The sequence below is a fragment of the Nicotiana tabacum genome, chromosome 22 (assembly GCF_000715075.1).
Source record: "Nicotiana tabacum cultivar K326 chromosome 22, ASM71507v2, whole genome shotgun sequence".
NCBI classification, from domain to species: Eukaryota; Viridiplantae; Streptophyta; class Magnoliopsida; order Solanales; family Solanaceae; genus Nicotiana; species Nicotiana tabacum.
The window spans coordinates 58,020,478-58,047,296 of NC_134101.1; the positions used below are offsets into that span (position 1 = coordinate 58,020,478).

Below are 26,819 nucleotides of genomic sequence, written 5' to 3' on the forward strand. Positions count from 1 at the left end.
CGTTCGACCCTCGGCAGTGCACAGTTTAAATATTTATGTTGGATCGGGCCGTACACCTTGGCATTTCCTATATCATATCCTCATGGAATCATGCGTAATATTTGGCAAGAAGTCGGTGATTCTGTGAGTTTTCCCGATTTGAGTTATGACAATTCATGTGATAAGATCCACTATATCTATATATATGCTCCGGTTAAGGAGGGAATTTCGAATGGAGAACTTGAGTTCCTCGTAAATAGGGGGATTTGTATCTTGTTTATCTCATTTATTTACTCTACCTCATATTTACTTACCTCTTTACTGTACCTGATATTATGGGACTACTAATGAGTGTCGATGTCGACCCCTCGTCACTACTCCTCCGGGGTTAGACTAGATACTTACTGGGTACACGTTGATTACGTACTCATACTACACTTGCTGCATATTTTTGTGCAGGTACATATGTGACTAGTGGCCTTGTGAGAGTAGAGGCGTGTATTCATGCGGGGACTTACGTGAGCTACATTCCTAAGACCCGCAGCTGGCAGAATCTCCTTCAGAGTATTTATATTTTTTCTGTCCAAATTTGTATTTCGGACAGATAGTGTATTTTATTTTACATTCCTAGTTGATGCTCATGCACTTGTGACACCAGATTTTGGGGTGATTATGGGTTGTTCTGTATTGAAATTGTTAAAAATATTATTATTTACACTGTAAATTCCATCTTTTACTATTTAATTGAAGGAAAATATGACTTCAAAAATATTAAAATGAGAACCAAATTAAGTATTTATTTTTGGCTTGTCTGACAGCGGTGTCCGACGCCATCACAACCTTTAATGGATTTTGGATCGAGACATGAAACACTTTCTCTCCGACCTTCCAATTTTTCAAGCACTTTCCCTTCAACTTTCGCTTATTAGAGCACTTTCTCTCCAACTTTTCAATTGCCGTGCAACTTTCCAATTGTTGAAGCACTATCTCTCCGACTTCTAACTTTTTATTGCCCACTTTTCTCCAATTTTTAAAGAAAAACTTCTTTCTCTTGTGCAATGTTCGCTTTGATTCTTTTTTTTTTTTAAATCTGTAATATTTTTTCTCAATTCTTCTCAGCATGATTTTTTTTCATGCATATATCATTTGTCCGACGGTCTCAGCATGATTGTTTTTCTTGCATATACTGCAAGGTAGAAAAATTTCTTTTCTGGTTGATTCTCTTGGTATCTTTTGCAATATAAAGGCCTCTTCGGTTGATTTTTCATCTCTAATTGCCCTGCTTTGCTCAACAGCTTGCAAAGCATTGACTAAATCATTAACCAAAAAGACACGTATCATGTATTCATTGAGTTGACGTAAATACCAGCTACGAGTAAATTTTTACCTGATTATAATCAGCCTGAGACCTCTAATGCTTCGTTTCAATAGGAATGTTAACTTAAGGTCATCAAGAGCTAACAATTTTTTTTAAAAAAAAAGGAATATAAGTTATACACGCGGACAACCGATGCAGTTTAATAACACAATATCATATGTTATACTTGGACCAATAAACGCAAAAATTGAAAAACTTGCAAAGGAGAAGGTATTTCACGCTCATAACATGCTGAAATGAAGGGAAAATACCAAAACTAAGGAACTGAAATAGCGTATTTCTTTTTTATACACAAATTTTCAGAAGGAAATATTCTACTTTGAGAAATAGTCCTCAGTCCGTCCCTTGAATCCAATTTGTCCAAAAGTTAGGCAGATGAACAAGCCCAAATGCCAGCAGACCAACCATAGCCTGTCCACAACACATATCCAATTTAAAAATTGCAACAAATTTCTTGAACTATAAAATGAACTTTTACTATCTTCCCCGATTTTCTTCAAAAATATCAAATTATATGCAAACTTTTCTAGAAAAAGTTTTAAGTATGGACTATTACAAAAACCAGTGCAACCTGAGATGCGTGAAGAACACAGTAGTTCTAAATCGAAAATTGGTTTTCTCAAGAGTTTAAGTTCTATCGACAACGTAAGATATATATATATACACACAATTATTAAGTAACTTATAAGATAATTATATGTAAATCTCTATGATAATAGTAATTCATCACCTCGGTAACTAACCTACTATATATAAATTATTGTACACCGTCAATCAGGGGGCGAAGCTACACTTTGGTTAGGGTGATCAATTGACCACCCTTTGTCGGAAATTACACAGCGTATATAGGTAAAATATTAGGTTTTAGAAGTACATAACATATATTGAACACACTTTGTCGGAATTTATTTTTACTTATTTTAAATTTGAACACCCTTACATCGCCTCTTTCAACGATAATCTACGTCAATATATATATATATATATATATATATATATATATATATATATATATATATATATATATATAATTTACAAGAAATTTCAATTATTGTGTACATGGCAGAAATTAAATGTGTTGAGAGTATACCAGAACTGAGAAGTGAGAGCAGGTCCAGTGGGGAAATGAGAGAGTTCAGTGCCAATACTATCAAAGAAAAGGCCACTCAAACTCTTGCCATTGATTACTGGAATGCTTGAAGGAGCCAACCATCCAATCAAACCAAATCCAATCACATTCAAATCTCTCCTCAGCCAGTCTCTTTCAAAACTTCAAAACATCATGTGGTAAAAACAATCATCTATAAATAGGTAAAAGAAAATGGAAATATATCAACCATTGCAATTGTATGGATCTTTATCAAGTCATTTACCAAGTAAATTTGCCTCCTGAAGCTTGTGCTACCCTTAAAGGGTTTCTTGCTGTCACTGGTGATTTCAAGAAGCCTAAAAAGAAAAAAATTGAAGAGATTTTATTTATTTATTTTAAAAGCACACGTTATTGACAGTATACAGAACTTAAACTCTTTTACAAAGAATTTAAGACTAAAATATTTACACCATAAGTTCAATTTTACCGGCTATAGAATGTTATTACTTTTTTTCAGGTTACTGTATCAGGCTTGTTACAAATTATTGTAAATCAACTTAACGTGATGGAACAAAAAAATCTATACCTGAGCTGAGGCAAACCTTCTTTGGAGAAGAAAGAGATGAACTAACTAAGCCTAGAACAGTTGATGCAGTGGACATTGTTGCTGCCATTTTTGTTTAATTTCCTTTTCTCTGAATAGTATTAATTCAGTTAGTGTCAAGAGGGGTCACTAGGAATAGAGAGTGGAGGAAAATAATCGAGGATTTTATAAGTGGACAGTATAGATATTTGGGAAATATGTGGTGACAAGTAGGGTTGTCTCTTTCATAAAATTCATAGATGTTCTGTTGATCAATGCCTTATTGCCATGTGGATTTTTATGGATAAACTGGTCTGTATTTTGGATAATGGGCTCTACTTACTTCTTATTGGGAAATTCCTCTTTTTTTCAATTTTTCATTCTCATATTAATAACTCCGACATCAGTTAGTATTATATAACTATCCTATTATTTTACTCCATATTTAAGATGAAATAAAAAATGTGTATTAGAAAATCATGTATGACAAAAATCCTTTAAACTATGACTAGCTCATATAATCATCTTTTGCTTAACATCTCTCGTTACATTCTGATAATGTTAATAGCGCTGATTTTGTAAATATAGGAGATTATTTTAAATAAAATATTCATGTATACATCAATTTAAAAGGTATTTTCGGGGCGAGCCCTGGTGCGAGGTGCACCAAAACTATCCTAAGGCGATGGTGTGGAGCGAAAGTCTCAAGAGGCGTACTCCCAGCAATTCGGGCGTATACCAGGCGTTGAGGCGCATTTTTGGAGTGAGGCATAAGCCCAAGAGACTTTTTAAAATTAAAAAATAAATGTTGAATAAGTCCTTAATATAATACCCAAAATCTCAAAAGTCAGCTGGTAATTACTCAAAAGTTTAAAAAAGGAACTTGAATATCAAATTAAAGGTCAAGACCTTTTTTTATTGCTAGAAGCCCTAATTTATAGTGTTACTCAATTCTTTATCTTGTCCGCTAGTTTGTTACTATCTGCTAAAAGCAACGTACAATTAATTTTTATTTTTTTTTCAAATACAAAGAAAACTCTCAAGCTACTTGTGCTTGTAAGTAGCATATAATGAATTAATTTGACTAGTTTTAGTGGGGATGGAGTATATCTATAAATATATTTCACTTATTTATAATTTTCTTCAATTTTACCTATTTAAAAATATTTACTGTCATTATATTATTATATAAAATATTAAAAATTAAATACCTATGAGACTTACGCCTCGCCGAGACATATGTAAAAACGCCCACGCCTACATCATAACTTTTCTCTTAAAAATATTTCATTTTATATAATTAAAGTCGAGATTTGTAAATATTTTAATTTATAATCATGTTATGTTAATTGCTTTAACTTCCTGTGATGATAAAAACTTCCTGTGATGATAAAACCAAATATTATAATATTGGACCAAGTGATTTGACATATCTCAAGCGTAACAATCATTGAAATCAAACACATGTTCTGGATGATACAATATATTACGCATCCACTTATATATATAGATGTTAAAGAATAAGATTTTATACTCGTAAAGAAAACTTTCTCCAAGTACCAATTAGGTTGTCTTTAGTTTTCTTAATTTTTTTGTACTGAACCGGACCAGGCTAAGATCATCATAAGAATTGTTTGCACAGGCCAAGGCTGGCAACACATACACAGTGTCCAGACAGGTAAAACCCACAAACGAAAACAACTATATATCAGAGAGGTTAAACTCCAAAAACTAACGCAAAAAATAAAAAATAAAAAACAAAAAAAAAACAAAAAAAAACAAAAAAAAAACTATAACTATACATAGCGGGTCTCACACAGACACCATAAACAGAAGGAACCCCCCTATACACTTGACCACTTGATCCTCTTTCAGCTCCAGTAAACACGATGTATTGAAATTTCATTAGACAGATTAGAAGAGTTCCTCTTCATATTATGAATGATGAGCATTTAGCACTGCCCGATATACCATGTCAATGAATTGGTCGTCCTGTTATGGAAATAAAGGCATGAAAAGACCAGAAGAGAGCATATCAAATCAAGGCTTGTAACAGGAAAGAATAAGCACACGAATAATTGGAATAGGAAAATAAAAAAAAAAAGACATAAACATTACCAGCAACTCTATCAAGAATAGAATAACCCATGAGATTAGAACGCTACTACAATAGCCCCTCAACTACTAGAGGAGTCGCTCACTAGTTCACAATAACTGAATTCAGAACCTTTTCATTGTTCCTGCATCTCAAATTCTTAGAACTATATATTTTGTTCAGCATGCTTGTATTTTACAGCCGAGCTTTTATCTGTTCCCCTGCAAAATTCTGTGGTTTTGGTAGAGCACAAGGAGCTAATTAGACATTCTTCTTAAAAGCCAACAAATTTATGGTTTCCTCTATGGTTTTAAGGATTATCAATGGACTGTCACTATCAAATTGCACAGCAGTTAGAAAGCTTTAGCCATTATATTTTGCTACTGTTTGGGTCCACAAGCAAGCACATAGATTGCTTTTATGAAAGATGCTTTTTATTCAATTCTGTTCATTCCTGTATTATTGACACTATTTTCTTTCTTGAATGTTGACCAATCTTTCCTCCCTCCCTCCCTATTGGAGTGGTAAAGGACAAAGACAACGATATCATGCTGATATGTAGCGCCATGTCAGTAATATTATTATTTCACCAGCCACAAAGTGAATCGTTTCAGACCTAGTACCTAAAAACTGCTAGTTGACCAATGATTTCATGCAGAAAGGAACTTGACATTTTTACAGATTGATATTCATTTTCTCGTATCAAGAATCCTGGAATCAATTTTAACAGGCTTTTCAAAGCATCTGAATTGAGAGTTAATCCCGCTGTAAGCAAGTATTAACCTATTACAGAAATGCAAACATGCTTTAACAGTACCAATAAAATAGGACCATATATAATAGGGAAAAATCTGATGAGGAGGAATTCACAAATAAATACATATGATATGGAAAATCTTGATAGTGGAATAAGGAGTTTCATAAAGAAACACAAGGTCATCTATCTTTTGATTTCCTTAAAGCAAAATGCACAAACTATTATACAAAATACCAACTATCTTATGTTTGTACTACTTGGTACTCACTAAATGCGTTTGAAGGTCTATGCAGCCATGCAAATTATTCCAGACAACTTCCTCTCCTATTATCATATGTTTGTGCTACTTGCACCCTCTTCAGCTCTTCTTGATGTGATTATTTCTAATCTTGTCCAATTTTGTATGACGCACATCCATCTTAACATCTACATTTATACGACACTTATCCAGTGAAGAAGCCCATATTCATTCATACATAACATTGCTGTACTCAGAGACATTCTACACACATAAAGCTCCTGTATCACTTCTCCATCTTTCATGTCATTCTCTTGGAAGACGGAGCCTAGGGAACTGAAATTTCTGCATTTAGTCAACACAGACCCCTTCAATGTGACTTCAGTTATTGTTCTTCTTGTGAAGACTAAATTTCCAATATTATTATTTACCTTACTTCTATTTATGATAAATCCCTCATTCTCTAGAGTGCCTCTCCTAGTACCAGGTTTTAGTTTACCCCCTCGCTGGTTTCCTCAATTAACATGATATCATCAACGAATAATATGCACCATCAAACCCCATTTTGTAGTTACCTAATCCATACTTTGGTAAAGAAAACCAGGCTCAATGAAGATCCAAAACGTAAAGTCACAATTATGGTGAACTCCTTTGTATCTCCTCCGATTGTTCTCACACTTGTGATCTAGGGGTGGCAAACGGGCAGGGCGAGTCGGATATGGACATGTCAAAACGGGTAATGCAAAAATGGTTGAATTACCGACCCGACCTATATTTAATACAGATAGAAAATGGGTTAACCGGCGGATAATATGGATATCCATATTATCCATGGCTTTTTGAATATGATCACTTTTGGGAGAATTCCTAATCTCCCAAACTTGAGAAACCCCCAGTTTGAGTTTTTACAAATGTAAAAGTTAAAACCATTAGTTATCCATTTTTTAAGTAGATAATATGGTTCTTATCCATATTTGACCCATTTTTAAAAAGTTCATTATCCAACACAATTTTTTAGTGTATAATATGGATAGCTAACTATTTTTTCTATCCATTTTGCCACCACTACTTGTGACTGTCACGTCATACATATCCTTTTTCGTGAATAAACAGTTTAAAAAATATGTAACCAATCAACACTTTAGTGTTATGTGGTGTAAATTTCCAATTAGCTAGTCAAATGTCCAATGCAAGAGCAACCAGATGCTAACAGGTTCACAGATACACCATATATACACACACACACACACACACACACACACACACACACACACACACATAAAGGTATAAATATAGACATCCTACACTGCTTAAATGTCATCATCCTTCTCAGTGGAATGGCATCCAGATATGCCTCCAGATGAAAGCTTATGACATGTAGAATGAGAGGAAACGAGAGAAGCTACAAAAACCAAGTCCTAAAAGTGATTGCTGAGTATTCTTACTGACATTCACAATGTGGTTTGTTCCACATATAGCTATGCAAGTTACAACGATTGTTTTCCTTTAGTATACCCACTCAGCAGAGCGCTTAACCTTGCGATACCAATCTCTCATTACAAGGACAAAAGTAATAAACTGTAGATTACTAAAAGTTGAATGTGTTCATCTTCAAAAGTTATGGTGAGGTTGTGGTGGGGTGGTAAGTACCCCTTTATCCTTAACCAGAGGTCTCACGTTCGACCCTTGAAAATGGAGTCGCCTTTTGATACGAACCGGTCCAGCGACCACCGTACACGTGAGCCACGTACGCAAGCATGTAGACCTAGGCCATGCTTGCGACAATTGAAATACTTGGGCTTCAAGTTTTCCCTTTAAGGCATAATAGTTAGGCCCATTAAGGGGTACTTATGTCTTTCTCTACCTTATCTAGATCTAGATTAGGATGAGTTCATTTGTAGAGAGCTGGATTTTGGATAATAGAAGAATTACCTTGTTGGGTAAGGTTTTGGGGATTGTTCCCTAGTTTCTCTCTTTGAACCTCTCTTGGATTAATCCAATGTGTGGATTTCCATGTATGAGTTCACCTCTCTTCTCCCATGGATTTATTCTAGTAATTAAATTATAGTTAAATTGTTAGTTTATCCCTTCTTTTTCTAAGTCTCTTCCCCCTCCTTTTCTATTTCTAGATCTATCCTTGCTATCTTATCTTATTATTTGATTGTTTATCAATTTCTTGCTTCCATGTATTTTAATTTGTATCATTTTAGTAGAGAACGCTTTTAACCCCCCAACCCCACCAAAAAAAAAACCTCCCAAAGGTGGGACTTTCCGGCGAAGGGGCCCCAAGCTGGGTACTGGACAGCGGGTGGGGAAAAAAAACTTAATGTCTTCAAGAATGTTTAACATAGCAAACTAACCAAGGAATTCAGGAAAACATACCTGAACAAGCATTAGAAGTGCTTCCCGCACTTTGTCTCTGCTAACAACAGGTCCATAGTTTGGGGTAGGAGCAGAAGCAGGAGTGAGAGATGGAGGAGGAGTCGGCGGAGGAAATGGTTGAAGCAAAGGAGCTCCATAAGGGCGTTGGAGATTCCCAAGCGGAAGAAGTGGAGGAGCAGTGGGCACAGATGAAGAAACGGCAGGCATCAGCGGAGAAGAGGCAGTTGGAGGACCAAAAAATGATGATGGCTTCACAAGATTTGAAGACCATTTAGCACTGCTGTCTGATTCAGATGCATCAAGGAGGGGCCTCAAAAGGGAAGAAGTTGAAAGAGGCGGAGATTGAATCAGGGCAGGTGCTGAAGAGGGAGGAACAGCAGCAGGAGGACGAGGAGGAGGCAGGACCGGTGAAGATGAGTGGTATAGCTGCCCTGGAACTGTAGTACTCGGAGCATTCCCAATTGTCATAGCATTCTGCAAAAGAAAAGCACAAATTTAATCAAGATGAGACAACATAGTAAAAATCAAAATTTCCAGCTAGTTCTCTTTTAAGAAGTATTTATTATGTACTTTATGGTTTTTTCCCTTACCAACATACATCATTAACTGGTGGCTGGATTTCTAATTAATATTTTTAAGGAAATTCCTGCACAGAGCAAGCTTGGACCATTTCTTCTTTTTTACTTGACCCTATCATGGCCTGTGTTCAAGTCCTAGTACTCCTTGAGACTTCATCCAAGTCATTACCTAGAGTGTAAACAGTGTTCTACCCTTGTATATATATTTTTTAAAATAACGGAGGTGTTCGGCCAGCTTGCTCATCTCAACTAATTCCACGAATACCTGCTACCTCCCACAGCACAGGTACCGAGTAGCTCTGTCCACCATGGCTTAGACAGATGGGAAGAAATAACCTAGTATTTTTGTCTCCACTGGGATTTGACCTGAGACCTCATGGTTCTCCACCAACTTCATTGACTACTAAGCTACACCCTTGGGTGCTTTAATTTTTAAACACAAACATGCAGCTTCCAAGTACCTATATACCTTGTATATTGGGGTCAAATATGAAATAACAGGTTTAGCTTGAAAATGCACAAGAGTAGCCATCACGTGTTCGACTAACATATTGAATGCATATTATATATACCCCACTAATACTAAAGAAAAGTTGTTCTACACAAAACTAAAGATCTGAAAACAAATGCCTAACAAGAGTAATTGAAGATCTTCAAAAGGCACCGACACAATAACAACGACGACCCAGTAAAATCCCACTAGTGGGGTCTGGGGAGGGTAGAGTGTACGCAGACCTTACCCCTACCCCGAGGGAGTAGAGAGGTTGTTTCCGAAAGACCCTCGGCTCAAGAAGACGAAAAGAGAAAAGAGACAATATATCAGTATCATCAACAGAAACCAAAGGAATAATAACAATATCAAAAGGCACCGACACATGGAAAAGATATTCCTCAGTAAGATATCTTGCACAACAGACACGAGATATTGGAAGAAGAGCAAAGAGAAGGGAGAATAAAAAAGCATACACTGAAGAAGTTCAAAAAGGCATTTTCCTCAGGGAGATGCGGAGCATTTGAGGCAGTAGATGACGATGGCTCTAGAGGACCATCAATTACAGCCATGGTTGGAACTGCTTCCAGCTCTTCAAATTCACTGTAGTAAAATTGCAGATAACCAAAAGTTCCTTTCAGAAACCGATTAACAGCAACTGGCATCAGTCAAAAGAATTTGAGCAAATGGCTAGCAGAGTGAAAGAGATTACTCCAAAAAGTTAACATGGAGGTAAAGTTGACCTAAAACATTTCCTTCTTCACCTTGTGGTTCATTACTTAACCTACCACCCTGGTTGCTTCAACCAAATATCAGGTCATTCATCAAGTTAATCAGACAGGTAAGCATCGAGTGAGAAGCAGACATGTCTACCCACTAACTAGCACTTCTCCCAAAACCAGGCAGCTTACTTGCGGTAAGAAATTCTACTATTTGAAGAGTTGACTTGAGAATTGAAACAGTATCTGATTGACCAAGTCCCTTCATCTGGATGTCATCAACATTTATCTATTATGCACCTTTTCAGTAAGATGTAACTTAGGCGCAACTCTTCAAATGTCAAGATGAAATACAATAATCGATATAAAGGTCAAGAAATCTATCATGAAAAGCATTATTGTAAAAATGCTGAAGTTGCAATTGTAAAAATGCTGAAGTTGTTTTAATACCCTAACATCTTAAATTTTTATTTTTATTTGGAAAAGCTCGCTAGAAGTATCTTAATTCCAGTAAGCATGAAATGAAATACCTTTTTGTCAGTGGTACTTTTGACTTGGTAGGCACCTTGGAATATGCACCGAGTATCCTGATCACCAGCAAACACTAAATTGATTGACAGGTTTAAAAAGTTAATCATCAAAGAGAAAATGCATGAGACGATCCGAAAGGTACTTCTTTTAATCCCTTTGCTTCTCATTAGCTGGTTGTACAATTTAGTTAACTAGTATGCTGTTGGAAATGCTGGTTTGCAACACTAGGCACCAATGCTCCATGCATTCTCAGTTCCATATAATCTTCAGTTAACAATTGAACTTAACTTTATGAACTACAGTTTCTTCAAAGCATCAAGTAGGGCTTTAAAATATTTTAAATTTATTTTCTGCAACTACGCTATGACCTATTAGACATTAGCTTATACACTGGACTGTTTATAAGTAACAATTTTTCCACTATATCTTAGAATCATCTAGTAACCACAGATATTTCCACATATGCATTCCCCAAATCAAGATCAGAAGCATTAACAATTGAGTCCTTCAAATGCTGCATCATGCAAATTTAACTACCTTTTGTCCTAGAATTAACACCCTATACATTTTGAAACCAAAAAGACAACCCAAGGCAAAAGAGAAAAGAGGGTGGGGAAGAAAGGGAGCATTTCTGGAGAGAAAAGCTGTGAAATATTACCTGTCAAAGAGATTTGCAACTTCTTCACATTCACGCTGATTATAAAACCATATCCCATTTACTTCTTGGGAAGCATTTCGATACAACAAATATGGAACCTGGACCTCATACTCAAAATCCCCCAGGAGATCCTCCACCAAATTATCTGCACACAGGAATGAACTCTTTGTAAGGCACAGAAATTGAACAAACGTACTCACGCTGAAGGCAAACTCACAAACTTTCTATTGCAACTTATCAGTAAATATGAAATTCATATGAGAAGCTTTACACACCAAATCTCATTTCTGCATGACTCGTAGAATTGGACCCCAGAGTTTAGTGTCAAGACAGAGGCACTAATAGCAAAGTGTTGAGCATTGTTTCAACTAAAGCTTAGTGGTGAAGCCACATGTAGAAAGGGCAAAGGAGGCTTGTCGAACCAAATCTCTCGTGTCTGTCAATTACCTCAGAACATGCAAATGTGAAAAGGATACTTGGTTTTCTTTCTTTTATTAACTAAGTTAGAAAGAGTCCTCAGTGTTGTGCACATTCCTTCTCGTTTATTGAGTAATAATACATTGAATTGTTATTTCCATCTGCCAGAATATATATTATGTGGACAGGGTTTAGTAATTTGATAACTAATTAGTCAACACGCAAGCCAGAAATTTTATTAAGAATATGAGTGACTTCAGGTATCCAATTTTATCAAATGAGAAGTTATTTGCCCACTATTGGTGCGAGTTGTAAGAACTCTTGGTCTTGAGTCGAACCGGGGCATCATTTCATTCTCGTAACACTAATAAGCTTACCACGAGACCAGACCCCCCCTCCCCTTCTCCTCGTAGTAGGCATTTTATGTTCTAAGACGGCGCCTCTTATTCAAAGATAGTCCAACTGCATTCTTTTCTCCTGCTTATTCAATTAACATTCTGTGGATCTGTACTGACATCCAATTAAATGACTTCAAAAGGAAAGGCCAGCCTTCATATTAAAAATTCACATCTGAGTGAAGCAAGTGACCGATCCAAATGCTAAAGCAAGGATTTTATAAGTATCTTTACGTACTTATTTGTTAAAGGATTCTTAACCTCCTCCACCCCCCACAGGCCCGAAGAAAAGGTAACTCTACCTCTGACCCAAAGTGAATGTCATGTAATTTACATTGTTGTGATGCAGTAAAGGCTATAAATAGTATTAGTACAATTCCAGGGTCTCCACATCAAATAGTCAATCATGTATAACTTCATGAACATCTTTCAACAGGGAAAAAGCAAGATACGTTCTAATCAACCAAACACAAAATGCAAGTGGAGAGTAATTTTGAAACTGACCTGTATTTCTTCGGTTCATAACAATAAACTGAAACCGCGGTTGAGAACTCCTGAAACATCCTCTATAAAATTAATCATCACAAAATAAAAAAAAATACAGACCTCAAAATTAAAACTTAAACAAATATTCAATTAAAGATGAGTTTTTAAATACTCACCTCTTGACAACAAATAGAGATCCTTCCACATCCTTTCGACTCTGTATAAGCAATTGAATTACAAATTATATTAAATTGAAAGAGCAAAATAAATAAATAAATTCGGAAAAATGAATTACCCATTGGCTGTTATCGATGTTGAATTCGTAGAAGGTAACATGAGCAGCAGTGATAAGAATCTCTTCAATGAAAGGATCGATACGCTGAAGAACCGTCAAGTTGAGGAGCTTGGTGCTGTTCTGGTCCAGATTCGGCATTAATTTCCCGTTCTGTGACATAATTTTCACCGAATCTTAGAACGGCAAAGTAGCTGTAAGCTGAGGTTCCGAGTGTGAGAGAAACCCTAGGATTGCTCCAGATTGAAGAAAAGCTGTGCTTTGCTGTATATATCTGATGAGAGAGAGGGAAGAGATGATGAACAGGGGTCAGGGTATAGACACATGTATTTAGTTTTCTTCTTCTTTTTTCTTATAAAAATTATTTTTATCAATATTTTTCTGTAAAAGAAATTTCTATAAAAAGTTTCTTCTCGTTTAATTTTATTTTTTGCTTGAGACTGAAGCATGACTACGATTGTGTAAAAATTCTTTATTAATTTCTACTTCTATTATCAATATTTTATATGGAAAAATCTGGGAATTTTCGTTTTAAGACATTAAAAATAAAAATTTGCAAGAAAAATTGGGTACATATTAACTGAAAATATATCACTTTCTAGCACCGAATAATATATGGATTCATGTTCTTTAATTGCTTTGATTATCACTAAAGGGTCATTTGGTACATAGGATAAAAATAATAATTTTGGGATCAAATTTAGAAATAACTCATTTGGGATACTAGTTAATCGCAAGATAACTTTTATAATAAAATGGTGGGATTAGTTATCCCTTATAAATAGTGGAATAACTAATCACATGTGATATATCTCATACCTCGAGTACTTAATTACTTAAGTAAATCTACCTCGTACTCTTCTTTTTTTAATCGAATGTGACTACGTCGAGTACTTCGCTATTGTTGTACACAATACTTCTCTATAATTAACTGAATGTCAGACAATATATTTTTATTAAATAGAGCTAAAATTGTAAAATTTAGGTGGCATTTGTTTCAAAAATTAAAGGAAAAATTCTGAAAAAAGAATTCACCATCTTTTTAAACAAACGCGAAGTTTTCAAGAAATTATGCTCCATACTTTGAAAGTGAGTCAAAGAGCACTACAACAATATCTAAGTATATAAATCTTGAGAGATAGGTTAAGCAATTGTAATATTCAATGATCTTACAGGTTTTTAGGGTAGAGTTTTCCATTTCGTACTGGAGTAAGAGTGCAAGTATTCGAGTCTATCCATGTGACTGTAAATACTTTTTTTACTAATTTTGATATTTCTCATCTAGCCTGGAATATAAGATGAAGAGGCATATGACAACCAGCACTGGATGATTTTGTTTTCTGATAGTCTCTAAACCACTAAAGTGAAGGACCTATCAAAAAAAAAAAAAAAAAAAATCAAGCAAAAGCCTTGCACAAGTTTACTCTCTAAAGTTACAACAATAAAACAACATCCAGTATAATCTCACATTGTGGGGTCTGAGGGCAAAGTGTACACAAACCTTACCCCGAAAGACCCTAGGCTCAAGAAAAACAATTTTCAGCAGGTGAGAACTTTCCTCTCTAAAGTTGCATGGCATTATTCACATACACAAGTAATCGACATACCAACAGTAGCGCAGCAGCACAACAAGTATTACTAAGCTTCAAAGTTCACTTAGAAACATATTGGACGATCCATACAAGATAGAAATCTCAAGACAAAGCAAATACTTGTACTTAGAAAAACACAAGACACTGTCATCCATTTAACTCCGGACTCGGTTCGTCATTCAGTTGCTTTTCCTCTGCTGCGTCTGCTGCTACTGCTGGTTTCTACAAGATAACAAACCATAGAATCCACATCGTCCCCAAATATGCTATAAGCCTCAATTACTCGTGGATAGCTGAAACCCATCGACAGCATAATCTGGATGCAGTCGCTAAAGGTGGAATCTGGCAAGCAGGGCCCACCTTCCTGCCGTATCTCACTTCCAGATGACCCTACAATTCAATGTTAAAATTTACAGTTCAAACCCGCAAACTTATTGATCTTACATCGATAGAGGTGCAACCTAGAAAATAATGTAAGATACTTTAAACTTCATCAAATGTAAGCTCAAACTTACTAGCTCCTGAAGATGATGGCTCAGCTCCGGATGTGGAAGACTCTTGACAACCAAGCTGTTGTCTAAACCTATCACGAGCAATATACTCAGCCCTAGAAGCTTCGATCACCATGCGTTCCATCTCCTTTTCAGTGAGCTCAAGATCTGAGTAGAAGCGTCCTTCAGCCAGAAGCGCCTGAAATGGAACCATTTAACCAAATAAAGACCACAGGAGCATCATGTTTTTGGAAATCATTTCATGAAATTGAACTTTCTAGGTACTTAACGTTATTAATCTGTTGGTCCTGTTGAGCTTTAATTGCAGCTCTTACTTTATCCTTGTCGATGTTTGTCTGCAGGAGAAATAAAAAATATATATCTGAAACTAACAGCTAGGTTTGCAAAGAAACAACATATCATTATAAAAGACTAATGATGACAATCTAAAGTTAATATGTAAAGAAAAATCAGCTTCATAACCTACTAAGTTATCTCATTACAGGACTGCAAAGCGATTAACATGTTTGTTTGCAATTCGAGAGTTTACCCCTTGCAGAGAGCTAAACCCAAGCCCAGCACCAACTGTTAATCGGCAAGGATCAACAAGGGAGTTGTAATGATTTCCATGATGATAACTGAGACGGATAGGAGGGCTGTCTGAGTTATAACTTCCATGGAACGTGTTCATTGGTTCTGCACCAGCAAATTCCACAATTTAATGCAAGCAACTAACAGAGACAAGTCCACAAAGCTGAGCATCACAATCATCACATCATCTCATTTCAAAAAGAACAACCAAAAGTCAGAAAGCGAATTTACCGATGCTGTAAGAATATATATGGATAGGGCGGTTATACATTTCAGATAACGCTTGGATTTCCACATTGTTGCCGTAAACCTCCAACCCAGAAATGAAAACATTAGTCTGGTTAGTCTAACAAAGAACTGACAAACAAAGAAGGATATGCACACAGATAAATGGATGGATAATAGATAAGCAAAACACGATCCACGAGAGCGAAAAATAGCAGAAATCTTTAAAAGAAATGGATATTTTCAGTCTATATGAGTCCTTTAATCTAATCTTTTCCTAGAAAGTAAAGAAGTAAACCTAAGAAAAATCAAGCAGCAGAAACCAACATAAAATGATCGAAAACAGAAACGCTGGTGCAGGTAGGCTGAACACCCCATTCTCCTCGGGATAGGGAAATAGAAAGGAAATTTTAAATATTCATTTAAGGGAAAAAACACAATTTAATCACCGTCCTCCACTCAAAAGAAAATAAGGAACTGAAAATACAATGGGCAATACAGCATACGAGATAATCATATGCATCATAAAGAAATTAGCAAATAACTAACAGTAGAATATAAACATTAGAGGTTCCGATGAGAATAGTATACTTAGCAGTTTGAAATTATTCAACAAACAACTAAAGAAAAGTGAATTCACATCGCAGTAACCAGATATTTTTTCACTGGGCAATCTCTTCATCATTTTTGTGTTGGACTTGACATAGTTCCGAAAAACACTAAAACTGTCTCTAATGATCATCACCTAGAAAATGCGTCATCCTGCATCCTGAGAGATTCTATCAACAGATACCAATTTTTTCAGTTATGCGTAACAAGTGCTCCAATTCTGCTTGCGCCAAGATAGGACACAAGCAACATAATGATTCGGAGAGAGAATTTCTGAATAACCACATAACATACCTTGTCTCTCCTTTTTCTCTTGCAATAGGATGTGAATCCTTCAGTTATAAACTGAGAAAAGTGGTCTCTTTCGCGCTCCTACAACAGAAGATGCTCATCGAATAAATAAAGACACAGTAAATAAGTTATTGGGCTGTGCAGAAAACCATATAAATGATTAAGAAACAGACGCACCAACAATATACACAAAGGAACAAAAGGATAGGAGATTATGCATCAAGCACGTAGATATTAACCTCTATTCAGCGAAACTTCCAATAATGACTTAGGCAAGACGACGACATCATGAAACGGAAACCAAAAAGTAACAATATGCACCTTTACATCTTCCATCACCCATGCCCCAACCAGAAGCAAATAACAAGGCACCATAACCTTAACTCTAGATAATGTTTTAGCCTCTTCTTTTTATTATCTTAGAGCACACTAAACTGTAGGATAAGTTTCAAATTTAACCGGCACTTGGCTAGATGAGGCTTAGTACCTTTGCTAACTGTAGAGAAAGGGTCCCTCAACTTCTAATGCTAAATGAACTGCAGGCTTCCTTCCACTAAACCATTAAAATAATGGAAAATGGTTACATATCTTGGAAGAGAAAGGAAAAATGGAGTCTGCCACGAAACTTAGAACATTTCCTCTTACAAGAAAACCACCACTATCTACACATCCCTAATCCCTACTACCAGAAACTAAACTAAGCTTTCCCTCCTACCCTCAAAGAAAAATGAAGCTCATCTTTGGCCCTGCCCATCACATTGCTTCAGGAAGAATCATACACATACCGTTGGAAGGATATCATACTGAGGATTATTGTAAAGACAAAGAAAAGCTAAGTCGACCAGGTAGCTTGATAAAAAGAGGATGCCCGCAAGGCTCAGTTCAAGTGGCAAAGGTTGAGGGGTTGGTGACTTAGGTCGCAGGTTCGAGCACTGCATCATGCGAACTAAGCCTAGTATTTTTTGATTTTGCACTGGGTGTCCGAGTCTCTTTGAGACCCGACTAATCCCGGGGGTGCACAGGCCCTCGGCAAGGAGTTTCCCGCAAGTGCACCACGGTTAATTCAGGTTTTACCCAGTCCGATGGCCCTCAGAAATTGTTTGCACCCAGTGGGTTTCGAACTTGAGACCTTGAAAGGGAGCAAACCCCAAGGCTCAAGTCAATTGCCACCAGGCCAACCCCTGAGGGTTTAAAACTAAGCCTAGTATTTTAAGTGGAGAAGTAGAGGGGTGGGCTCATTATCCCCGAGTTTCGAAGGTGGTTGGTCCAGACGAAAAGGGAAAAAGCTTGATAAAAAGAAGCTGGGGAACAAAGCATGGGAATTATCATTGGCAACAGGACGGGGAAATATTAACACTATTAAAGAGGCAATGATTTAATGGTTTCAAGAAATTCTAGAAGGGAACAATAAACTAGCAACAAACACTAAAATGCTATACGAATATCAGTTGTTCCTCTTTCTTCTCTTGGGGTAAATAATTCTGTTGCTTCTTTGCATTCTAATCAGTCAACTAATCAACCAACCAAATCCATCCCAATTATATGTGCTGGCTATATGAATACTTTACTTTATTAAAAAAAAAAGCTCTGGCTATATGAATCCTCCCTATTCATTTCGCTCTATTCAGGAGGCAATATAATGGTATGTCTATTCCATTTAATACTAAACCTGAATGCCGATGTAGCACGTCTAGATGAACATTCCCAAACAAATTTAACGTTTAAGAAATTCATCAAGGATTGATTTTTTACATCGACGGTCAAGCTACCGCAACCCACCCTCTCTTGATTCCATATAACAATTTTCTTCTCTAGACAGATTTTTCAAATTTACTTGACATTCATACTTTATATCATGAATTCCAATCACTAACTTAAATATGCTTCAATGATAAATTAGATAATCAGAGAGAAAATGTCCTTTTCATGATAAAACAAAATGTTTCAGTATTCTCTAGATAGAATAGTGAGAGGATATAGATGGGAAGATCTGAAAGAACAATTTCGGCTCTCTTAAATGTACAGGGAGTGGCTATAGATGGGAAGATAAAAAATTTATGTCCATTAACCAATTTATGAAATGCTCCCACCATCTCTAGAACACAGCTCTGCGCAAGCGCAGGTGCTTGGAGGGATTTGAACATCATAAGACTAGTCTCAAATTACACCATTAAGAATATAATGCACAAACCATAAATGACAAATGTTGTCAGTCAAGGGGAAAAGATACTTTAGTTCAGATATTAAAAAATATGCAACAAAGGATACCCCGGCATGCCAAGAACCTACTATAGATAGACATATTGGAAACTACTTTGGCTCTCAAATTAACAGATTCAGTATTTGATTCCAAAGCAGAGGCTTAGGAACAAGATCAATCACTTTTCTGAATCTACCTCTGCATCAAGCATAACGTACTATGTTTATTCTGTTAGTGCACCTTTTCTACTCTCAATCGTACCAGGTCACTGTCGACCAAATTTCATAACTAACAAATCAAGGAGAGAGCTGATATAACTGATGGCCCTCTGATGCACAAAACAAAATGCTAGCTTCATCTCCCTATCTAATGGCATGTTAACAAACAGCGTTTCTACAAGAAACTAAAATCAAGTAATAAAATTTCTCGACCTGCAAAAGAAAGATAAATGAAGTAGACAAATCAAATCGCATTTATAACAGAACGTTTAGTAGAATCATTACCATGTAGTCAATGCACATCTGCCTGACCAAATCATAAGCTTCAGAATCACCATATACTTGGTCAGCAACTGCACGGAAGAGGCAGTTCCCATCTTCCAGCATTTTCTTAACTTCTAAGCCTTTCGCTCTTCTAATATCACTTTCAAACTGGTGCTCTCTCTCCTAAAACAAAATTGTCAAGTTTGCAATTTCAGATATGTACAATCTGCTAGTCAAATCAGTGTACTTGTGAATTACTAGATAGATCATTCTTCACTCGTGCCAAACTACATGAGCGGAATGACCATTCCACTTTGTGCTTGCTCAAACTTGTCATTCCGCATACGGGATAAACGGCCACTAACTGTTTAGAATGCACGATTTGCACAGAACAATGTATTGCTGATTGTATGTGCTTAAGAAATAAAGTGATAATAACCTTCCAAAAGCACATGCTTATAAAAACAAAAATAAGTAATGACCAACTCTACTCCCAAAACAGACAAGGGGATCATAAACTGCAACCTTGATCAGTTTCTAGTAGATAATTTTGGACTTACCATATCATTGCGTGAGGATCCAAATTTGGGGTTCTGCTCATCGGCACTATTATAACCTTCACTTTCGCTGTGTGACCGTGGAGAGGATGGCCTAGATCCCGTAGATGAAGTCCTAGTTGACACATTAGGCCGCCCAACAAGTTCCCTACATCCTAACCGCACTGCATTTGAACTACCTGATGAAAATTCCCTTGGACTACAGCTTAGAGACATAGGTTTAGGAGGTGGGACAGGAGGTGGAGGTGGACACGAACTACCTTTAGCCCCCTGCACAGAAGTTCCCTCATTTTCAGCTGCCTCAACACTTAAACCACTAGATCTTTTTACAGAGTCCCCACAGACAAAAGCACCATCACCTATCTTCTCATTGTCAATAATCTTTTCTTCAAGGTGGCTTCTGTCACTGCTGAAGTTTTCTAATGAAGCATCGTCACCTTCACCTTTGTGGTTGAAAGAACCAACAGAAAACTCATCCAAGACAATAGATTCTGGAAATTCTCCTACCAACTCGTCATCTTTCAGAGCTGATGGTACCTGACTAGTGCTAGAAGCCTGTGGCTGCAATGGAGCTGAAGAAGATGCAGATGATTCAGGGAGTGAAACTGATGACCTGTTCTGGTTTGATGACGACGATGAAGACCCTGTAGAACCTCGCTGAACAAGTATCCGTGTCATTATTGTTGCCCTTCTTCAACTACAGAACCACAAAATAACCACTCTGCCTTTACCCAAATTAGAGAAACACTTTCAATTTGTCACGCTTTCTGGCTTTTGGGGCGGTCACACCAATACCTTTACTGAATGATTTCTTGCAGCAGCCTACTTCCTTTTGATCCTCGCGAACTACTTTCTGCATTCCCGTATATATTCTCATGAGACCTTCAACTCCAAAAATCTTCTTTGACACAACAAAGCCTCTTCTCTTTATGTTCCTTGAAATTTCCCAAAAGTAAGCCACGTGCTTAAAACTGCAATTACGACCAACTAATCATCACCAAATGCTAGATAAAAGAATAGTAGTTTAAAAGTAATCCTACTCCATCACTTACACCACAAGAACATAAATATAAATCAACTACTTCTCAATCCCAAAACTAATACAGACAGATACATGATCCGCTTTAACCAATCTTCTCTCCCCGAACCCAATGCATTCCAATGCTAAACAATTTAGGGGTTCTATAATTTTATTAGATATCATATATTCATAATTATCCCACATACAAATCTATAACACAACTAAAAACACTGATGGCAAGTAAATAGAATAAGTAAAAAATACATCAAAACAAGGGTATATTACGCTAAATACCCGTATACTATCACTCAGTTTCAGGCACACATGTATTTCCATTCTAAATCAAAGACTTAATACCCTGTACTATTAAAATCTTTCAGAAACACTAAGTAAATTCAAAATCCAAGTAGACAAATTAGATAAAATAATTCACAAGAGATCATCAAGTTCAAACTTTTTAACAAAGGCAGGCCAATAGTAGAATAACTAAATCCCACAGACACGATCAATAAAGATGAAGACGCATTAAACAAGGAATGGCGCCAGAGCTTACAAATTGGAAACCCTAGTGTGCGAATTAGGTACTCACTTGATTATGACAGACCTAATTGAAGCAGAAATTCTCACTGGCTAGGGTTTAGTATATAATCTGCGAAGCGAAAAGAGAATGCAATTTACCTTCTAGGCCAAGAAAGATAGTGTATATATTTATGTATTTGTAGAGAGTGTGTTTTCTAGAGTGTGTTTTCTAGAGTGTGTGTGTGTGTTTTAGGTGGCGAAAATGGGTAAAGTTTGTGAGAAAATGGAAGGCGGGGAGAAAGAGAGGAGAAATGGCCACGTCACTTCGAAATTTTACTGGCGACCCCCTTGGTCCGGTCAACGTTCCGTGAAGTGGTGTACATGGAAGCGCAGTATTTTGCACGTGTGGAATGGTGGAAATGTTTTCAAACATATGGAGTTTCATTTTCTACTAATATTGTCTCCTTTTGTCCTTTTATTTTTTTTGTAGGGATAAGTTCTGCACGCACACTACCCCTCCTACATCCCATTAGTAAAATTTTACTGAGTTATTATTATTGTACTGATTTATTAAGTGATGTAATTTACGATAAAAATTAAAAGTTTTTATCTTGAACTTTTCATTGTACCAAAAAAATTGAAAAAAATTTGAAATAGTAATTAAATTTTTAGTTTTATTATATTAAAGAAAAATTCATGTTAATTTCTTTTTTTTTTGGGTTTAGAAGACTACTTCTATTAATTAAAAAAGCGTTACAGGGAGCTATATTTGTGCAACAGAATTACAAACATATGGAACTTGACTACTAGTAGTACAAAATATCCTATTTAGTTTACTAATAGAGTTGTTCCGACTAGACGAAGCATTATCGGACGTTATACAAAAGGATTTGGAATAAGCTTGCACTGGAAAGTGACTACTACTATGTCTGCTTCGTAGATACCCCAGCTTGTAAGCTTTTACGTTTGCCATAACAAAAAGTGGTGGTTGCTCCAAAAAGGTGATATTAATCCCCATAAGTTCCATTCCAAAATGAGTTAGCTGGTCTGCTACTATGTTTTGCTCCATGTAAGCATGTTTCACTGGTGGATCACCCAGCTGGTGGATTAGGTATCTGCAATCATTAAGCACATGTGAATAAATGGTAGAGGGGATATGTAGCATGGTAACTACCTCCGCAACGTCCATATTGATTTTCAGTGGTGTAAGCTTATGAACTAAAGCTAGTTGTAGTCCTCGCAACAATGTTATTGTTCCACCGAAGTGGCTTCTATGTTTCATGCATATCTCTTTACCCAATTCCATTTGTCATCCATGATAACTCCATCAAAACCTGCGATTAGATTAGATAGTCTCATGGCCCCATCTGTGTTAAGCTTAAAGAAGCGTCGTGGTGGTGGTTCCCATTTTAGATATAAGGGAATTATTGATTTTTTGGCCTTGTTAGACTATGTGAGGTAGTGAAATTCAGAGGACATCTGATATATAATCAATGTTTGGGGGTGCGCTTAACATTTTCAAAGCAGTTCTTACTGCGAGTTGTCCATAAGTGCCAAAGAATAAAAGGGACAATTGTATGATGTGGTATAGATTTGAAAGTATTATGATTGTGTAGCATAATAAGCTTTTTAAGCCAAACATAAGTAGGAGCCTCCGCATAACGAATATGTTGTATTATAAATCCTAATTTTATATTAAACCAGCAGTGTCGTGCATTGATGCAGTTAAAGAAGATATGAGGAATAGATTCTTCCTCCTGGTTGCATATGGTACAAGTATTGTGAAAGTACAAGAGGGTGGGGTGAATTGTGGACTATTAAAAACCTAGTTGACTAAGATTTAGTTTAGTCGACTAGCTTTCGTACAGTACACGGATAAGATAGAGATGAATGCAATGAATTTAAAAGCGACACAAGGCACAACAGTTTTTATGTTGGTTCAGTACCGGTGTGATACTTACGTCCAGTTTCCCTTGGGTCACAAGGGTTCTTTTAAATCTTGATAAAGAATTACAACAGTGATGGTTTTGACTCGTTCACCACCAACGATGTTTAGCAACAATGATTTCTGGATGTTGACACAACTCTCTTTTGTGTTTTAACTCCTTCTATCTTTTATGACACTTGTAGACTCAAGAATACAGTGTTTGTACTTAGATTTAGAGAGACTTAGAAGACAGTGTTTGTAGTTGCGCACCGCACTCCTTGAGTTCGCTAGTGACCTTATAGGCAAGTATTTTTGTGTGTTTGTTCTGATTCCAGCAAGCTGTCTTTGATTCTTTCAAGAGAGATGAGTGTTGGATTAAAGCAGGGTGTCTCTGATTTCTCTGATTTCCTCAGTAGTCGACTGTTCTGTTGAAGAAGATTCTTGGATTTCGTTATGTTCCTCAGTTGACTGATCTTGCTGTCAAGTCGACTCCTCTTGACAGTCTTTTCCTGTAACAACAGATTTTGGAACAATAGAAATTTCCTCATCTTCAGGAAATTTTTCATTCCTTGAGTGAGGGTTAGTGTCAACAAAAATAACATGAATTGATTTTTCAATACATAAAGTTCTTTTATTGTAGACTCTATATGCTCTACTTGAGGGAGAATATCCAAGGAATATATCTTCGTCGCTTTTTGGATCAAACTTACCCAGATTGTCCTTTTCATTATTGTGAATGAAGCATTTGCATCCAAAAGGATAAAAATAACTAATGTTGGACTTCTTACTATTCCATAGCTCATATGAAGTCTTTTTAAGAATGGGCCGAATCAAACATTTGTTGATAATATGACATGCAGTGCTTACAGCTTCTGCCCAAAAGTGGTGAGGTAGAGAGTTTTCTACAATCATGGTTCTAACCATATCCTGTAAGGTTCTATTTTTAAGTTCTACCACTCCATTCTGTTGAGGCGATCTTGGTGAAAAGAAATTGTGAGAGATTCCTTGGTCATTGCAAAAGTTTTCAAAGGCTCTGCTTTTAAATTCTCCTCTGTGATCACTTCTGATGGTGGAAATGTAGTATCCCTTTTCACATTGGACCTTCTTACAGAAAACTTCAAATTTTCTTAGGGCTTCATCTTTATGACTTAGAAAAATAACTCACGTAAATCGAGAAAAATCATCCACAATGACAAAAGTATATTTTCTATCACCTATACTAGCAGTTCTAGTTGGACCAAACATATCCATATGCAATAGTTGAAGTGGTTTAGTAGTAGAAATAATATTTTTGATTTTGAAAGATGAGCGAGTTTGTTTTCCTAGTTGACATGCATCACAAATATGATCTTTTGAAAAATCTAGCTTTGGAAGACCAATGACAAGATCATGTTTAGAAATTTTTTGGATAGTATGCATGCTAGCATGTCCAAGCTTTCTATGCCAAACCCAAGGGTTATCGATCACAGAAGCAAGACAAATTTGATTTTTGTTAGTTTATAGATATGTATAGTATAGTTTTGTCCCACATTGGAAGAGGAGTAATATCTTCTTGTAGTGTATAGCTATAAATATGGACCTCTTATATTGTATTTATCATCCAATATCAATAACATATTTTCTCATGTGCCTTCTCACATGGTATCAAAGCATTAGTGAAAAAAGATCGTTGTGCGTCATTCCAGCATTAACCGGGAAGAAAGAACTTAGTCATCGTGCAATTTTTTCGGTGACCTAAGGCTTGTCTAAGTGAAAGTCACTTTCTGTCGGTGTTGTGCTAAAACCAATACCACCACGAGGTAGATCACCCTCCGACGACCAACCCCTGAAATTTTATCCGGCAGAAAAGCCGCCACACTCCTCCACACGCCGACAAAAACAACTTTTCCGGCGAGGGTTCCGACCATTTTTTCGCGAAGCTTCTTCAGGACAGTATGCTCTCCTTAAAATTTCGAGCCTACCCTTCTAATTCAAATCAAATTCCGACCATTTTTACATTTTTCCGGCGTGAACAGTGACCTTTTCGGCCATTTTTTTTGAAAATATTTCTTCAGGACAGCTTGCTCGCAAAGGAATTCCGAGTCTATCCATCCCGGTTAGGACAAATTCCGACAACTTTAGAATATTCCGGCGAGCTACAGTATTTTCGGTGTGAATAGTGTTTTCGACGCAGAACAGTGTTATGTTTTCCTACTGTAAACAGTGTTTTTCAAGCTATTTCTTCAGTTTTCTAGGAATTACTTATTTCCACTATTTCAAGTTAACCCTACTACTATAAATTGTAGAGACATGGGAACCGATGCTTTGAATAGTCGGATGGTTTCTTTAGCATATTATATTGAGTTCCTTCATTATAAAGCATGTAAGTAGATATCTTCTAAGATAGCTTATGTTGTTCAAACAGGTAATATCGTGACTTGTTTCTCCCAATCTTCATCCTCTCAGTCTTGGGTCATTGATTTAGGTGTATCAGATCATATTTCTGGTAACAAATCTCTTTTCACTACTATTTCGTATTCTTAATCTCTTCTAAAAGTCACAATGGCCAATGAGTCTCAAACCATGGCAACTGCAATAGGTCAAGCAAGCCTACTTCCTTCATTACCTTTAGATTCAGTCCTTTATGTTCCCAATGGTCCTTTTAATCTCATAGTTGTTAGTCGCTTAGTTAAATCACTTAAATGCGTTATTTTATTTCTTGATGACCATGTTTTTATACAGGAACGCAGTACGGGGCGGATCATTGGTACCGAGCATGAATAATATAGACTTTATTACCCTATCCTTGCTAAATCACATGGACTCATATCTTGTCTTTCTCCTACAACTTGTCCTTCTACAACTTGTCCTGTTACTGATTCACCAAATTTATTACATAAACGGTTGGGACATCTCAATTTGTCAAAACTTCAGAAAATGGTATCTGGTTTATCTCACTTGTCAACTCTAGAGTGTGAGTCATGTCAGCTCGGTAAGCATACCCGCTCCCATTTCCCCCGACGTCTTGACAATCGAGCAGAGTCACCTTTTACTTTAGTCCATTCAGATGTTTGGGGTCCTAGTCGGGTCAGTTCCACCTTGGATTCCGCTACTTTGTCAGTTTCATTGATGATTATTCCAGGTGCACTTGGATAATTTTGATAAAAAATCAATCTGAGATGTTTTCTATTTTCTAGACCTTCCACGCTGAAATTCAAATTCAATTTGGAATTTCTACTCGCGCATTTCATAGTGATAATGCCCGAG

The 26,819-nt window shown here is 36.5% G+C and overlaps 3 protein-coding genes across 5 annotated transcripts; all 3 read right to left on the reverse strand.

The window, feature by feature from the left end:
* Positions 1-1,495: 1,495 nt before the first annotated feature.
* On the reverse strand, positions 1,496-3,219 carry LOC107767419 (photosystem I subunit O-like). Its single transcript, XM_016586428.2, has 4 exons — positions 3,034-3,219; positions 2,731-2,803; positions 2,448-2,627; positions 1,496-1,768 (listed from the first exon to the last, which is right to left on the reverse strand). The coding sequence occupies exons 1-4, from the start codon at positions 3,119-3,121 to the stop codon at positions 1,672-1,674; spliced, it is 438 nt and encodes a 145-aa protein (XP_016441914.1). The 5' UTR covers positions 3,122-3,219; the 3' UTR covers positions 1,496-1,671.
* A 1,358-nt stretch (positions 3,220-4,577) lies between these two features.
* Positions 4,578-13,392, reverse strand: LOC107802058 (mRNA-decapping enzyme-like protein). Its single transcript, XM_075244547.1, has 8 exons — positions 13,072-13,392; positions 12,953-12,993; positions 12,795-12,844; positions 11,479-11,623; positions 10,820-10,876; positions 10,047-10,173; positions 8,503-8,976; positions 4,578-5,022 (listed from the first exon to the last, which is right to left on the reverse strand). Exons 1-8 carry the CDS (start codon positions 13,228-13,230, stop codon positions 4,966-4,968), a joined length of 1,110 nt encoding a protein of 369 aa, XP_075100648.1. The 5' UTR covers positions 13,231-13,392; the 3' UTR covers positions 4,578-4,965.
* A 1,095-nt stretch (positions 13,393-14,487) lies between these two features.
* On the reverse strand, positions 14,488-21,941 carry LOC107802061 (OVARIAN TUMOR DOMAIN-containing deubiquitinating enzyme 6-like). Of its 3 annotated transcripts, none has more exons than XM_016625499.2 (9): positions 21,717-21,941; positions 20,110-21,077; positions 19,571-19,732; positions 16,871-16,948; positions 15,974-16,052; positions 15,702-15,847; positions 15,442-15,507; positions 15,176-15,350; positions 14,605-15,050 (listed from the first exon to the last, which is right to left on the reverse strand). In XM_016625499.2, exons 2-9 carry the CDS (start codon positions 20,782-20,784, stop codon positions 14,836-14,838), a joined length of 1,596 nt encoding a protein of 531 aa, XP_016480985.1. In that variant the 5' UTR covers positions 20,785-21,077; positions 21,717-21,941; the 3' UTR covers positions 14,605-14,835. The 3 variants fall into 3 exon arrangements, with proteins under 3 accessions (XP_016480990.1, XP_016480985.1, XP_016480986.1); XM_016625500.2 differs by having other exon boundaries at positions 21,681-21,886; XM_016625504.2 differs by lacking the exon at positions 19,571-19,732 and having other exon boundaries at positions 14,488-15,050; positions 21,717-21,912.
* Between the last annotated feature and the right edge of the window lie 4,878 nt (positions 21,942-26,819).

What these genes read in the sequence shown, in the direction of transcription:
- LOC107802058 (XM_075244547.1), bottom strand. Translation starts at nt 13,230, where the DNA reads ATGTCACAGAACGGGAAATTAATGCCGAATCTGGACCAGAACAGCACC. An exon ending in TCTCTATTTGTTGTCAAGAG is followed by an intron (nt 12,845 to 12,952) that starts GTGAGTATTTAA and finishes AGGATGTTTCAG; the next exon opens with GAGTTCTCAACCGCGGTTTC. An exon ending in GTTGCAAATCTCTTTGACAG is followed by an intron (nt 10,877 to 11,478) that starts GTAATATTTCAC and finishes GCTGGTGATCAG; the next exon opens with GATACTCGGTGCATATTCCA.
- LOC107802061 (XM_016625499.2), bottom strand. Translation starts at nt 20,784, where the DNA reads ATGACACGGATACTTGTTCAGCGAGGTTCTACAGGGTCTTCATCGTCG. An exon ending in GATCCTCACGCAATGATATG is followed by an intron (nt 19,733 to 20,109) that starts GTAAGTCCAAAA and finishes ATTTTGTTTTAG; the next exon opens with GAGAGAGAGCACCAGTTTGA. An exon ending in AGAGAAAAAGGAGAGACAAG is followed by an intron (nt 16,053 to 16,870) that starts GTATGTTATGTG and finishes TCTGGGTTGGAG; the next exon opens with GTTTACGGCAACAATGTGGA.
- LOC107767419 (XM_016586428.2), bottom strand. Translation starts at nt 3,121, where the DNA reads ATGGCAGCAACAATGTCCACTGCATCAACTGTTCTAGGCTTAGTTAGT. An exon ending in GAAGGTTTGCCTCAGCTCAG is followed by an intron (nt 2,804 to 3,033) that starts GTATAGATTTTT and finishes TTTTCTTTTTAG; the next exon opens with GCTTCTTGAAATCACCAGTG. An exon ending in GCTCTCACTTCTCAGTTCTG is followed by an intron (nt 1,769 to 2,447) that starts GTATACTCTCAA and finishes TGTTGTGGACAG; the next exon opens with GCTATGGTTGGTCTGCTGGC.